The sequence below is a fragment of the Lepidochelys kempii genome, chromosome 6, assembly GCF_965140285.1.
Source record: "Lepidochelys kempii isolate rLepKem1 chromosome 6, rLepKem1.hap1, whole genome shotgun sequence".
NCBI classification, from domain to species: domain Eukaryota; kingdom Metazoa; phylum Chordata; order Testudines; family Cheloniidae; genus Lepidochelys; species Lepidochelys kempii.
The window spans coordinates 79,599,171-79,614,976 of NC_136385.1; the positions used below are offsets into that span (position 1 = coordinate 79,599,171).

At 38.1% G+C, this 15,806-nt stretch overlaps 1 protein-coding gene across 5 annotated transcripts in view; it reads left to right on the plus strand.

The window, feature by feature from the left end:
- Window positions 1-15,806, plus strand: part of DPH6 (diphthamine biosynthesis 6) — a 368,925-nt gene that overhangs the window by 276,402 nt on the left and 76,717 nt on the right. Inside the window, exon 14 of one of the 5 annotated variants that reach the window (XM_078853341.1) lies at window positions 14,620-14,669. The exons of the other annotated variants lie outside the window; for them this stretch is intronic. Within the exon in view, the coding sequence (XP_078709467.1) occupies window positions 14,620-14,643 (24 nt within the window). The 3' untranslated portion in view covers window positions 14,644-14,669. Of the gene's footprint in view, window positions 1-14,619; window positions 14,670-15,806 lie in introns of those variants that run through there. 5 annotated transcript variants of the gene reach the window in all.

Below are 15,806 nucleotides of genomic sequence, written 5' to 3' on the forward strand. Positions count from 1 at the left end.
GCTAGCATAATGGGACCTGTAGGATCTTCTGGGCACTACTGCAATATAAATAAATAATTACATTTCAGTTAAAGCAATTTCATTTACCAGATATTAGGTTTTTTCTCATTTCAGATGCCTTTTCAGTTTATGTCTGTTGCTGTTTGTCATATATACCTTTTCTCTCACTGTACTGAGCAGCAACAATTAGAAACATTGCATGGCTTCACCTACCAGAAGCAGTAAGTAAAAGATGTGTTAGTCAAGGCTGGTATATCAGCACCAATTCACTGATTTCCTTTCCATTTTTCTTTGACCTGGAAAGCTGAAATGACACATTATGCTTTAGTTCTCACCTCTCATTTTTCTTTTCTCTAACTTCTTTCCCTTCCAGATCTTCTATGTTAGAGAGAAAGCAGAGATGAAATTCAGTTATGGGAGAATAATATGGATTATGGGGGATGGGAAGGGGAGAATGGGGAAGGAATGAGAGGAAAATCCCTCATGGATATTTCACAACTAAATATGTCACTGGCCAGGCAAGAGTGAATCCTACAGGGAATTACTAGGAAAAGTTCATCTTCCTCTCAGGAGTTCTACACTGATATGTGCCTAAGCATATATCCCCCTCTATCTCTCCTAGAGCTCAGTTATGTCTCACTGCAATGCTGTCTGACTTCTCTGCCTGAAGAGCTTACGTGAGAGCTGAAAACTCACCAGACAGGCACTGTTGAAGTCTTGGATTTGAGCCGTAGGCCTGGTCTACACTTAAAGTTTACATCAACATAGCTACAGCACTCAGGGATGTGAAAAATCCACACCCCTGAATGTCATAGGTATGCCGACCTAACCCCTAGCAGAATGCTCCTGTCAGTTGAGCTACTGTTGCTCAAGGCGGTGGTGTTCCTATAGCAATGGTAAAACCCCTTTTGTCGCTTGTAGGCTGCATCTACAGTACGGGGTTATGTGTTTGCCCCTCTTTTTTATAGTTTCAGGTCCCCCATCCTTGAAAAACATTTCCAGCTGTGAACAAGGAGACAAAGAATCTATGTGGAAGGATATTCCCTGCTGGGTTTTTTTTTCACCTGTTGGAGTTCTAAGTTAATTAACCTCTTGTTTTCCTGGTCCCTCTTCATTGCAACAGAGGGAGAGCCTCCCTGGATATAAAGTGAATTCTAAAGTTTTACCGAGCTTACACTCATTATTTTACAAACAATAATCATTTGTTGTTTGTTAAAGTTTGTTAAAGTTAAAAGAGGAACAGAAAGTCAGAGTAGCTCAGTAGATTAAATACTTATCCCATAAGGTTAAAGACTTATCACCCAGAAAGAACAGGCCATTCTATAAGAGGTTTGGCATCTGCATTTGCAATTTGTGAGTTGACTACCTGGTCAGTGCACACCTTCATCTGCCATTACTAGTTATTTGCTGACTTTTTCACTGTAAAATAAGCCCACATCCTTTATCTCACTTCTTATGACTTCAGCCATCTGTAGTTGCTGTTGCTAGATAAAATGGGAAAAATGGGTGTATGACAAAAGGAGACTACGTACTGATTGTTCTTTTTGTCATAGCCCTCTTAATCCACTCTACATCCCTTGGCCTCGTATCCAGAAGTATCACTTGGAGCTTTTAACTTTCTCCTTTGATCTTATTCTCTATAATTTTGCTCTGTAAGTCTCTAACTTAAAAGGCAGTGAGCAGATCAGTACTCATATATACTAGCGTTAAATTATATCTTTTTTCTCCTGGCTTCTGTTAGATGGAATTATAATTCTATTTATAATTGCTATTGGGGATGTCTGATAATTGGCAAGTATTTAATAGACATTAAATTTAAATGAGATTGAAAGAATATGAAAGGGGAAGAAAACCCCTAATAGCTGGTAAAAGGTACTCATCTCATTCTACTTATGCAATAGTTTAACTTCAAATGGAGGAAAGCAGGTTAAGAACCAACTCACTGCTGTTATGAAATATATTGCAAAATGTTCTCAGAAAATTCATTTCTCTTGTTCTTTAAAAATGTGTCAATCTCAAAGTAAATTCATAAATTCAGGCTTCTGAACTTTGTGTAAAATTTACTGGGTTTTGAAAGACATCTACTTTCTAAGATTTTGAATTGTTATTTTTTTTGTTTTGTCTATTTCAGTAAATAAAGATCTGTTGTTCCATTTGATCCAAAGGCAAGATAACATCAGAAATACTGAATTATGAAAGGGAGGTGATGGTAAAAGATTATTTAAGAACATTCATGCAGGGTACCATCAATTTCCTGCAATTATATAGCTTCTGTCTGTAATCTTACCAGATTTTATAATTGAAGTAGTGTTAGGCCTGGGCAGTACATTTATTAGACTTCCAAGAAAAGCACAGATAACTGCATGAATTCCATAGTGGCTCATCACACACTCTTCCCTGTGATTCAGTACTCAACCAATGCCCCAGGATGGTGTTAGCTGATGACAGTATTGCTGGAGGTGTTGTCTTTCAGATGAACCAGAAAGCTAAGATCCTGACCATCTGTCATTATTAAAGATCAAAAGGGTATTTTTTATAAGAATAGGGAAGCTAACCCCAGTATCTAGGCCAATTTCACTTGTGATTTAGATGGCAACAGGAATTTCCATTTTCTGCTGTAAGCTTTTGTGTATCTTAGCTGGGTGCTGCTCAACAGCTTCTGTGTTCAACACTGAGTATGGCAACATTTTAGTGTTGGTGAGTGATTCCTTACCTGTGCAGTGTTGAGCACTTTGGGATCCTTCTGGCTGAAATGTGTTACAGACATATAAATGTTTAATAATCACAAAATGCCTGTAGAAGTATTGAGTGTTGCATGGTGGTAATTGAAAAGCTTCCCTTGCTGCTTTTGACATTCTGAGAATCTGAGATTCTTCACAAATAAGGTTTCACTAAGAATTTTTTTAAAAGCTAGACAGAGGATGTCAGAAAGGTATTTAAGTTCAGCACCAGTTCTTATTTCTTCAGAAAGGCAATCCTTTTAAAAGCCCAGTCCCCAGGGAGATACAACACCAGCAGTGGGGCACAAGGGAAGCTTGTGGGGCAAAAGAGTTTTCTTTCTCCTTCTCCCTTTCCCCTATCCATAGGGAAGGGGAAAGGGAGAAGCACAGGGACCAAGCCGGAAACAATGGGTCAGCAAGTCATATGGATTGTTATTACATGGTGATTATGGTGGAATTAAATAGTTGAGAGGTAGGTGAGGGTTAAAGCCAAGATAAAACAAAAGATAAGAGCAGAAGCAATTAAAATAGAATATAGGCAAGGGTAAGAATATGAATAGTTAAAGGCGAAAAAATAATTGGAACTAACAAGCCATGTGGAATCATCACCCAAATCACTTCGTATGTTGTAACCCTTGTTCCTCTGTTCCTCCACTTTTCATGCATCTTGTACATTCTTTGCAGCCGGGCTGCTCTTCCTGGATGTCTGTAAGGCAGGTAGCACACTTTACAAGTTACTGTAATATAAATAATTACTACTAATAATTTTGCGTGTTCCGGAGTAGGGCAGTTTCTGGCTAACCTAGTAGTTAACATTTAGAGCTTCTCCCTTTTATTTTATTTTATTTTTTTTTAAGTGTATAGCATAACATTTCTAAAACTTCCTGTAGATTGAACTGACAGTTTTCCAGATAAGTATCATCTTGTGTTTTTCTTTTCTTCGCATCTTTTTAATGACAGTGTCATGTAATATGATGATTTTATGAGTGGTTTTGCTAACTCATTCATCAGAGTAATCAATAGAAAAAATAAGCCATATGGATTGTAGTCCATTTGTATTGGATGGGACAGATGGCATTATTGATAGATGGAAATATTCCAAGTATTTATTGTATAATGATATTACAGTGATTCTGGCTGCAAAATTTTATTAATTTAATCTTTTTAAGTACTTTACTCAGTAAGGGTTGAATTGTGTGTTTTAGGCACAGTTCTCACTGTGTGGTGTTGAGCTTTTTGGCACCAAGGGGAACTCCAGGAGGAACTGCTTGCAGGCATCCCCACAGCACAAAGGGAGTAAACCCAATGTTACCCCCTTTCAATTGGTGCAGTATAGTTCTCCCTGAGTGCCCAGCCAGCTCAGCGGGGTGGTCTAGCAAAGCCATGGCCCCACCTTCTTTCCATCTGTCCCCATTCACTTTGAGGCATCTTGTTCCCCAAAGGTGCATTAAGGTGTGCAGTTTAGGTGTGCATTAAGGTAGTTTTCAATAACTCCTTGTGCCTCCAACACATGGTGCAGCTACAGTGTAGGTGGGTACAGTTGGGCAAATAAGAATATATTGATTCTGATCATCTCTGGGGGAGAATTAAGGCTTTAAATGTGTTCTTTTGCCCTAAAGATTAGGGTTGGAAGAGACCTCAGGAGGTCATCTAGTCCAACCTCCTGCTCAAAGCAGGACCCACCCCAACTAAATCATCCGAGCCAGGGTTTGTCAAGCCGGCCCTAAAAACCTCCAAGGATGGATATTCCACCACCTCTCTAGGTAACCCATTATGGTGTTTCACCACCCTCCTAGTGAAATAGTTTTTCCTAATATCCAACCTAGATATCCCCCACTGCAACTTGAGACCATTGCTCCTTGTTCTGTCATCTGCCACCACTGAGAACAGCCGAGCTTCATCCTTTTTGGAACCCCCCTTCAGGTAGTTGAAGGCTGCTATCAAATCCCCCCTCACTCTTTTCTCTTCTGTGGACTAAATAACCCCAGTTCCCTCATCCTCTCCTCTCCCCAGCTCTCTAATAATTTTCGTTGCCCTCTGCCTGACTCTCTCCAATTTGTCCACATCCTTTCAGTAGTGGGGGGCCCAAAACTGGACACAATACTCCAGATGTGGCATAACCAGTGCTGAATAGAAGAGAATAATCACTTCCCTTGATCTGCTGGCAGTGCTCCTACTAATGCAACCCAATATGCCATTAGCCTTCTTGGCAATAAGGGCACATGGTTGACTCAGATCCAGCTTCTCGTCCACTATAATTCACAGGTCCTTTTGCGCAGAACTGCCGCTTAGCTAGTCAGTCCCCAGCATGTAGCAGGGATTCTTCCGTCCTAAGTACAGGACTCTGGACTTATCCTTGTTGAACCTCATCAGATTTCTTTTGGCCCAATCTTCCAATTTGTCTAGGTCACTCTGGACCCTATCCGTATCCTATTCCTACCTCTCCCCCTATCTTAATGTCATCCACAAACTTGCTGAGGGTGCAATCCATCCCATCATCCAGATCATTAATGAAGATGTTGAACAAAACCGGCACTAGGACCGACCCCTGGGGCACTCCACTTGATGCTGGCTGCCAACTAGACATCAAGCTGTTGATGACTACCCGTTGAGCCTGACGATCTAGCCAGCTTTCTATCCACCTTATAGTCCATTCATCCAACCCATACTACTTTAACTTGCTGGCAAGAATCCTGTGGGAGACAGTATCAAAAGCTTTGCTAAAGTCAAGATATATCCATGTCCACCGCTTTCCCCATATCCACAGAGCCAGTTATGTCATCATAGAAGGCAATAAGGTTGGTCAGGCATGACTTGCCCTTGGTGAATCCATGTTGACTGTTCCTGATCACCTTCCTCTCCTCCAAGTGCTTCAAAATGGATTCCTTGAGGACCTGCTCCATGATTTTTCCAAGGACTGAGGTGAGGCTGAGGTCTGTAGTTCCCCAGATTCTCTTCTTCCCTTTTTTAAAGATGGGCACTGTAGTTGCCTTTTTCCAATCATCCAGGACCTACCCCGATTTCCATGAGTTTTCAAAGATAATGGCTCTGCAATCACAGCAGCCAATCACCTCAGCACCCTCAGATGCATTAGTTCCAGCCCCATAGACTTGTGCATGTCCAGCTTTTCTAAATAGTCTTTAACCTGTTCTTTCACCACTGGGGGCTGCTCACCTCCTCCCCATACTGTGCTGCCCAGTGCAGCTGTCTGGGAGCTGACAAAAATAGCAATGAGTACTTCAGCTTTATCCACATCATCTGTCACTAGGATGCCTCCCCCATTCAGTAAGGGTCCCATGCTTTCCCGACCTTCTTCTTGTTACTAACATACCTGTAGAAATTCTTCTTGTTACCCTTCACATCCCTTCCTAACTGCAACTCCGATTGTGCTTTGGCCTTCCTGATTACACCCCTGCATGCTCGAGCAATATCTTTATACTCCTCCCTAGTCATCTGTCCAAGTTTCCACTTCTTGTAAGCTTCCTTTCTGTGTTTAAGATCATCGAAGATTTCTCTGTTAAGCCAAGCCTAGTTGGATTTCATCCATGAGGTAAGGGTACTCTAAGGCCTTTGACTACTTTTGAAATGTTGTTCCCCACAAATGGTAGCTAGATAGTGAAAGTGGTTTCCATCTCTTATTCAGATGTGATGGTGTATATAAAACTTCAGGAGGTAGGTTTGCCAAATCTGCACAGAATTTTATCTCTTTTTCTTTTCCTTGTCCTAAAAGGGCAAATATTTGTTTAAACACTTAATATATGTGGTGACGTTGAGGACGGTTTTGTACTTTTACAGTATTTACATTTAGTTTTTAAACTTCATTCTAAACTTTGACTAATAAGTGAGAATTTCCAGATGGTTACGTACATTTTGAGTGCTAATGAAGCAATAGTTAATGGGGAGTTTGGGAAAATGGATGAAACAGAGATCACAGAGAAGTGGAAAGATCAGAACAAATATTCAATGACAAGATGTGAAATAAATGTGAACTTTTTTTTCCAAGGAAAGATAACATTTAACATCATAGCAAGATCTATTGCTAACTCTAACACCAGTTAGTCTACATCCATTGATTCAAGCAGTTCATTTTATATTTTCATTTTCTTTCTATAAGTTATGATATTACGGTTAAATTGTATTAGTTCCATGTTCGGTTAATTCTTTTACTTAGACTGTTTCCAGCATATCCATCATCATCATCAATATCAATGAACTTTGCATAGAAAAATCCAGTTAGTGGCATCAAAAAGTATACACATGCTGGATGTTTTTGCCAGATTTGGATTTAACACAACAAAATTTCAGGCATGGACTGCTTATCTCACTCCACTAAATACTCCTCAACAAAGACAGTAGTAAACTAAAAACATACTCCATCCTCAGCACACAGGGAGGAGTATATTGCAACAATTAAAAGGCAGTAACTTTGGATTTACTGCCTTTGTGTTGTGTGGGAGTCCTACAAGGAGTTCCCCAAATGCTTTTTTATGGCTCTTATTTAATGTGAGTGGTTGTGAGAGTCCATGATTGCTTCAAACCCAGCAATAAGTGCTACTAATTACTTTTACTCTGCCAGAAATACCATTTGGGTTACTGACAATATTTATCTTAATGGCACATCATGTAGAAGCTGAGGAAAGAGATTTGCCATACTTTATCCGATGGATATCATGTCTATGTACCTTGCTCATTTTAAAATTTTGGGCAAAACTTTCAAACCTGGTTGTCCAAACTAAGCTCCTTAATACAAGTGCGGGTTCCTAAATAAAGGTGGCCTGATTTTCAGAAGTGTTGATCACCAACAAATCCCATTGAATCGAAGCGTGCTCCAGGATTTATGAAAATCAAGCCACTTTTATTAAGGTGCCTATTTATTGATTGAGGATGGTAACTTTAAGTGTCCAAATGTGAATCTTTGGGCCATGGAGCCAGATTTACAAAGTATTTAGGCACCTAAAGATGCAAGTAGTTATTTAGTGGGATTTTCAAAAAACACCTAAGCAGGTTAGTAGCCTAATCCCATTTGCTTCTGTGGGATTTAAGCACTAACATGCTTAGGGACTTTTGAAAATTGCTACATAACCCTATTATTCTGGCACTGAGGCTGTAGTCATGAGTCAGAACCTAAAATAGGAAACCAAGGGCAAGGCTTCCAGGAAAGTACCTTCTCTACAGGCCAATCTTCATCATTAAGATCTTTCAGTTTCTTTGTAAATCAGGTCCGTGGTGTTTTAGTATACTGGCAGTCATTAATTTGAATACAATTTGTAAATGGCCATGGCTGTTTATCCTAGTAAATACAGAAAGAGGTTATATTCAAACACTGGACAACAGGGACTACTCCTGCTAAAAAGAATTGGACAGAGGCTTGAGATCTTCTTTATCCATGGAGTAAATTACCTTTTATCTTAAAGAGGGCATGGAAACTTTTGAAGAAAAATGGGCTCCACTATGAGATTCTAGATTCTAGTAGATTTATAGCATCTGCTCTGGATAGTGTACCCTTTCACTATCCAGAGTAGATGTTATAAAGCTCTAATAGCCAAGGAAAATGTATTTGTATATATATTGTAGTGCATGTACTTATTTATATTTTATATTAATATTTATAATCAGTTATATAAAACATTATTTGAAATTATGCCATATACTTTGACCTATAGGCCATTGTATATGAAATGCTAGTTAAAGTCACCCTCTTCTTCACTTGGTAATTACAAAGAGAATAATTGAAATATAAGATACAGAAGTTAATGAACAGTATAAAGATGTAAAATGACAGGTAGATTAAACTCTGCTACATTTACATTGCTGAAAAGATCTCCTACATTTTAATTAATATAATTGGTCATATTATCAAAAGAAAAGTAATAATTTTGAAAAATATTGCCATAAACCAATATCAAAAATTCAATAATATGAAAAGGCGTGTTTCTGTGTCCTCCTTCTCTCACATCAGGTTTATGATATTTATTTTGCAGCTAGATGATGTTTTGAATGTTCCATTTGAGATATTAAAACAGGTCTTTTTTTACAGCCCATGTTAAGAACATGCAGTCCATTCAAACAGCACTGTAGCTGTGGGTCTTTCATCTTGTGCCTAGTGTATATCATTTCCCCAGGGTTAGGATTAAACAAAGCTTTTGTATTCATTTGAAGTAATTGTAATAAGAATATTTAACACGGGTCAGATGCAGATAGTGGAACTCTGGAGAACCTTGGAAATATTCTGGCTTTTTGACACTTGCCTACAGTGGGATGTGAAAGGATTACCACTATTTTTTTTTATTTTATGTTTGTAAGGAGGGAGATTATAATATTTTGTTGGTAAAAATTGTGAAATCTATATAGATTGATGCATTTAAAACAGAATATAATTAACAAAGAGAACACTGAAAAAGTTTGTGTGGTCTTAACTAAAACCTTTATTGAAAATTAAATGTATGTGAATAAAAAACCATTACAGAGTACTTAATGTTCTAATAAGCATGGATGAAGATTATCTTTAAAACACATTTTATTCATTTTGACCATAAAAGTAAAATAGTTATAGTGGTGTGTGTGTCTGTTTACTTACTTCATGGGAATATATCATGCCAGACCACAGCTGGTATAAATCAGCATTGTTCTATTGTAGTCAATGGAATATGTTGATTTACACCAGTTGAGGATCTGGCCCACATTCTTTATTATCTGTTTAGAATAGAGGCAAAGAATTTTGTGTCCAAATGAGACACAGTGAAGAATTGCCCATCCAGTTGTTCAGAGTGGTAAACAGCCAGGTTCATCAAGACTGACTGTTTTTCCCTGGAGCAGTCTCTTTATCTGAGTGCTTTGAGTGATTTTCCATCTTCTTTGCAGAGATTAGTTGTGTTTTAAGCCTGTCACTTTTGCATGAATGCATCCACTGTCCTGGATGGGTGAGACAATATCTTGCCCTGTGACAACCTCTAGTCAGATTCCATACCTGTCATGTCTTGTGCAGGCCATTAGAAACTTTGTCTCATTAGCTGGGCCCCTGTTATCAGTGCTTTCTTAAGGAAGGCAGAATGCTGGTCTGTTTAAAAAGTGCTGAAGTGCAACCTTTGCTTGAAAAACGACCTCGTGAAATTGGAGACCTAATTACACATAGTCATACATCATCTCAAACCTCCCTGTTAGAGGAAAGATCAAGAAAGTAGTTGGATAATCAACCTCAGGGGTCTCTGCATGGAACAGGGTTCTTTGTTACCTTCAGTCTAGGGACTTGTCCTAACAGAGTGTGTAGTTAGCATTAGTTTGTGCAATGAGCACTCTTCAACTGACAGATGAAAGTCCATGTTCTTTACTGATATCAGATATGTTTGCAGCTTTTGCTACCCTTAATCAAAAGATACTAATAATCAAACTGTAAGTCCTCACTCCTTCATTTCTGGTACAGTAGGTTTCATTTAGTGGTGATATGGGGACCAAAAAGCTCTCTCCTATAGGGTTCCTTAGGAATCTGTTTTATCACTGCTACTGTACTATGGTTTAACAGGGTATAACAGAGGAACAGGAAAATAAAATTCAGAGCCCAAGATCCTTCAGTAAGAAACGTCTGTTTTCAGTATTAATGCTGCTGTCTGGGCATCCAGGAATAACTATGGGTCCAAAAGGACAACAACTGTTGCAAAGTCCACAAACAGAAAGTGCATTTTTATTAACCAGTGATCTTGCATTTAGTAGCATGAACTGCATAGTAGCATCCCTTTTAGCCAATGTTGTGAGTGCTCCAAAGAAGACACTTTCAACAAGACCACTGAGTCTGATATCAGTGCTAAATACATCTGGTCTACATCAAAATGGTCTCTTCCTCATGAATCCTCTCATACTCTCCTCAACAAATAGCCAAGAACCCACGTCTCAGGAGCTAGTCAACTCCCACAGTGAGCCTCACATCCCAAATCTATGGGTAGCACCCTTATAGCCACCACTCAGTAGCCACTGATGAGTTGTATCTGCTGTAGTGGAACAAACAGGTAGTATCCTCTAGGGCAGGAACCAAAGCCCATCTACTGTGTGTATGGATGACAAATTGCCCTTAAAAGAACCCCACAATGAAACAGGAGAATATAAACTAGAACTCTCTCCCATCAAACCCAAATCAAAACCCACCATCCAAAACAAATCACCGTTCATGTCCAGCCCTCATGGCTCTCTCATTTCTACTGGAGTGGGAAGTTGCTACATAACCCTGTTACTCTGCGACTGAGGCTGTAGTCATGAGTCAGAACCTAAACTAGGAAACCAAGGGAAAAGCTCCCAGTAAAGTACCTTCTCCACAGGAAAATTCTCCCAGCCTAATTTATAGTACAATCCAAGGTATCCTATGTACTCCAGTACCCTATTATAATCTCAGGTTCCTCTGTTCTGGACATAATATATAATTTCATCCCATTGTTTTCCCTTCAGTCTTATCATATGGGCTCCAAAATATAACTCCACATCTTCACCAATCTAATTACTCATAAATGTCAAAAACAAAAAAAACTTTGTCCTTTTCTCTACTCCACTTTCAAGCTAGTATTCATAGTGACATGAATGTGAACTAACATTATTTTTATGCCACTTTAAACTTCGGCACATCAGACAGTGCTAACTGTTGACCCAGTAACATGTATGCCAACTCAGCAGTGAATAATTACTTTAACTTCCTCTCTGTTGTTGTTCTTCGCCATGAAGCAGAATAAATGCTTTCAGCTAGTGTGGTACATTCTTGTAACTCCCTGTCAATCTTCTAGTTGTAATTTTTCAAACAAAGCTGGAAACAAACTTGAATCCTGGTTTTTGTTTCGTCTGGGACATGTATTAATGATAAATATTGTGGAGGTGTTTTTGAGTAGGTCTTGCACCAGTAAAATTTTTTGTTGAAACATCCAGGGTAATTGTCTGTGATTGACTGCAAAAAGAATTTGTGCATATAGATAAAATTAAAAAGAAATCTAAAGCCACATAGTTTAGAAAATGAAAGAAAATATTAAGTATTTACTGACAAAAATATTAATTGCCAACATTTCTCAATTCTTGATCTGTAGTTTATCAGCTTTTAAAATGTGTCCTTTACTGTTTCTGAGCACATTTTTGTATGTAGTTAGATGTCCATATATAATGTAGCTACACATGTAGTGAGTGTGTATGTCTCTCTCTGTTTTGATATTGTGTGAACTCATGTATTTTAAAAAATATCTTAGTGTAACAAATGGTAAGAAGTATGTATGTGTCTATTAACAAATCCAGACTCTGTTGGATCAACATCTGAATGAGTTCCAGAGTCAAGGGCCCTGTATATATCCTGCTTCAACCTTTCCAGGTGCCCAAATATAGTAACTGTTATCATCTGGTCTCTACTGCTATGGCACTGTCTAGCACTCCTTCTGGTCTCTCAGAAGCTAGGGTCCAAACAATGCAGGACTTTAATGACTAATTCCAACACGGTGAATTGCACCTGAAAATGAATAAGAAGTTAGTATAGTCCATTTGCTCTGTCTCCCTATAGCTGACCCTTCTGAGCAGTCATGGTCTGCTTTAGATGTCGCTCCCTACGTGCTATAAACAAAACAAATACAGAGTAGTGGGATTAAGGGAGATTAAATTGTGACAAGTTGCAGTGCAAATCCTTGAAAGCAAGGAAATGCCAATTTATGAGACTCTTCTTAACTGCACATCTACACAGCATGTTACCAATGGCAGTGACCTACCCCATGGGTAAAATACTGACCCCCACTGAAGTCTATGGAAGTCTTGCCATTGACTTCAGTACAGCCAAGATTTCACCCCATATCCCTACAATCAACTTCTTTCTGCCTCCAACAGATAAGTAAACACACACCATATTAACCTTCCTTACTGTATAACACAAAAACTTAATTACAACCTCAGCAACATTAGTGTTGACATGTTCACAGGCTAAGTGGGTGGTATATAATGTATTCTGGAGGAAGTATGGAGTCGTAATTAAGGTTTTGTGTTTGAAAATAAACCCCACAGCTCAAGTGTGTTCAAGACTTCAGATGCAGAGCAGACTTGCAAAGACAACTTATAGCAACACCTGACATTTCCACTGTGACTCTTAAAGTAAGCCATTTTTAATGGCCACGGAAGAGATTTTGGCCATTAAATTTTCTCTTGTCCCTATTTGAATATACCTCCTCAACTGCTTTTCATCAGGTAGAACATTTCCACCTTTAACATCCTTCATTCAGTTAGTCTCTTTCCAAAAGTGCTTATTTTTGACACTCCACATGAAGAATAAAACCCTCAAGAGTGACAGTCTGTGATCATGTTTCATGTGGCAGACATCATTTGCTTTCAGTTTATATTGCTATCAATTTATTACTTTGTTCCTTGAATAGGTATCTTTTTTCCACACTGTAACTGATATATTGAATGATGTATGTTTGAGAGGTATTTCAAGGAACCTTAACTTTAATCATTAACTGGTTTTATCTTGGCTCAAGAACCTTCAGTTTGGCAAGAGAAAAGTTAATATTTTTAAAGCAAAGAAAATAGCTTTTCAATATATAATTATTTTCTTATCAATTTCACATTTTCATGCCCTTCTGATCATCTGGCATATAGTGCTTGACTTTAGCTCTGCAGGAACTGCTTTAAACATTATTATTACAAAGAAAGAAATCAGAAATCAAAGTGAATTCTTAGTACAATACTGAGGTATAGGAAGGTGCAATTGCTGTAACAGCAGCCTGCATTGTACTATGGAACTAACTCACAGCTTGATAGAAAGTCCCTGCTGGGGGGAAATGTAGGGGAACTGGTAGAGTTTTGCTACATCTGCTCCCTGCTGCTAGTAAGCTTTAACCTGTTTCATTTTTATTATGCTTACTGTTTAGATATTTTGCTTCCAAAATTATGTCTGTAGCTATGAGAACACATAAAAGGAAGTGCGACATAGTGCTGTTTAAAAATTTAAAACTATCAGCAAGGGAGATTAAAGGCCATAATGAGTAAGATGGTTGCCTTCTCAGTATGGGTTTTTAGAGATCAGGCACAGAGGCTCTGGTGGAAAGACAGAATAAGCAGTGGGTAGGACATAAAGCCCACTCTACATTTTCAGTGCTTTGCAAAGGATGTATTCATTTGCATAGTATCAGTAACTATTATTTCTTCCTTTGTGTTGTTGAAATACAGATTCATTCATAGAGACACTGTACTAAATGAAAAGAAGCAATCATCTAAGATTTTGCTTCTCTTAGAACTCTAGCTCACTGCTATAAATTCATTAAAATTATTAAACTCCTATTTGTTACACCTTTTGATGAATCAGTTGACTTAGAAATGGCTTATTCCTAATGTTACATGTTTTTGCTCTATGTGCAATTTATGGAACTCTAAAGAGTGAACTTCTTCAAATGTCACTAGTTTAAATAAACACTCTCAAGTATTGTGTACAGGAAATCTGGTATAATCAGTACTCTCAATTAAATTTATTTTAGTCTTAAAGTGTAAGAAATTTCCTTATATACTTTCCATTGTTATTCTGTGACTTTTTTCCCTAGGTTGATGTCCAGCAATGTGAAAATCTTGTCATGCTCTCATGCTGATATACATTGTATCCTCTGACTATAAAATGTGTTTTGAAAAGAGATTGAAATGAGTAAAATTAAATGGCTAGTTGAAAAAACACAGGCTATAGGGTTATTGAGCCTTTGTCACTGGATAATAAGACAGAAAAAACACTATGGTCCTTAATTGATAAATTAAGCAAAAGGGAATTCCATCTGAAATTATGTGTGGCTTTGGGATTATCTACCAGGAGGAATTTTTTTTTTAATTGGAAACAGGCAGATGGTAACTTTTGGGTTTTTTTTCTTGTTTACTTTTTGTAATTTACTATAATAAAATATTTCTGTGAATTTAGTGTTCAAGAAAGCTGACTGATTGACAGCCCTAAAAGCAGGAGCCTGGTATAACACAGGTATTATGATCTTTCCGTACAGTCTTTCCAAGGTTCTTCGAGTTTTCAGTTGCTTATTTGTTCTAGAGGTATGGGTTCAACACTAACCATGTCAGAAGTAAGATGGGATTCTAGTCTCTATTGTGTTCTCAGTGGATATTTGTTCACGACACACAACCTATATATAGTTAGCACCCAGCCTCTTAAATTTCTCAAGTAAATTATATTTAAAAATCCAAAGATATAAAACAATGTAGAAGAGAGCCAGAACTAGAAATCAAATGCTACACACTAATCTTGGTGTCCCTTATATTAAAAGTACGCCAGAAAGATTTCTGTATAATTTATGCCTTAAATTTCAACATGAGCCCTACTGCATATCACAGAATCATCAAATAATTGAACACAAGTAATACTTATTGTATCAATAAGTTAATACAATCTCTGCTCATGGAAATCTTAGCAGCTAGAATAGCTGACTGTGATGCATTAGCTCAGTTGTATGTAAAATCCTGTACCACACTTGGATATAACAGTTCAGTGTCTAAGCGCTTTCAGTCATCATGAGCATCTACATTTGCTTAACTTCTTAAAAAATCCTCTGAGAAAAAGTGTGTATAATACTGATTATTCAGATCAGAATTATCTGCAGGACTTCAGTCACTATGGTCCCAGTCCTGTGAAGACTTACACAGGTGCTTAACTTTATACACTATGAATAGTCCCATTGACTTTGGAACTCCTCACAGTGCAGGTAGTTGAGCACATATGTAAGTCTCTGCAGGATGAGGCCTAAGGGGGTATCTTTAGTTAGTTCTCTTGTGAGTTGCTTTTTACATGCTTGATGGACTACAGAAGAAGTTTAGGTGGTCTGTCCTCATGACAAGCCCTGACTCTAACCAGTTGTATCCCTGACTCCCATATAACCCAGTTCCCTTACATTCCTTTTGTACTTAATTGGAGTTGCACTCGTGTACACTCAAAAGTATCTTATCGCCAAAAGTTAAATTGACCATCTTTCATCTGATAGCTAACTTCAAGGCACCACCATAGAGTTTTACACCATGGTTATGCAAAGAGCCTCATCTGGAAGTACTGAAACCAATGCGAGACAGGCACCTAAATTCCTTTAAAAATCTTGCCCTAAGTTT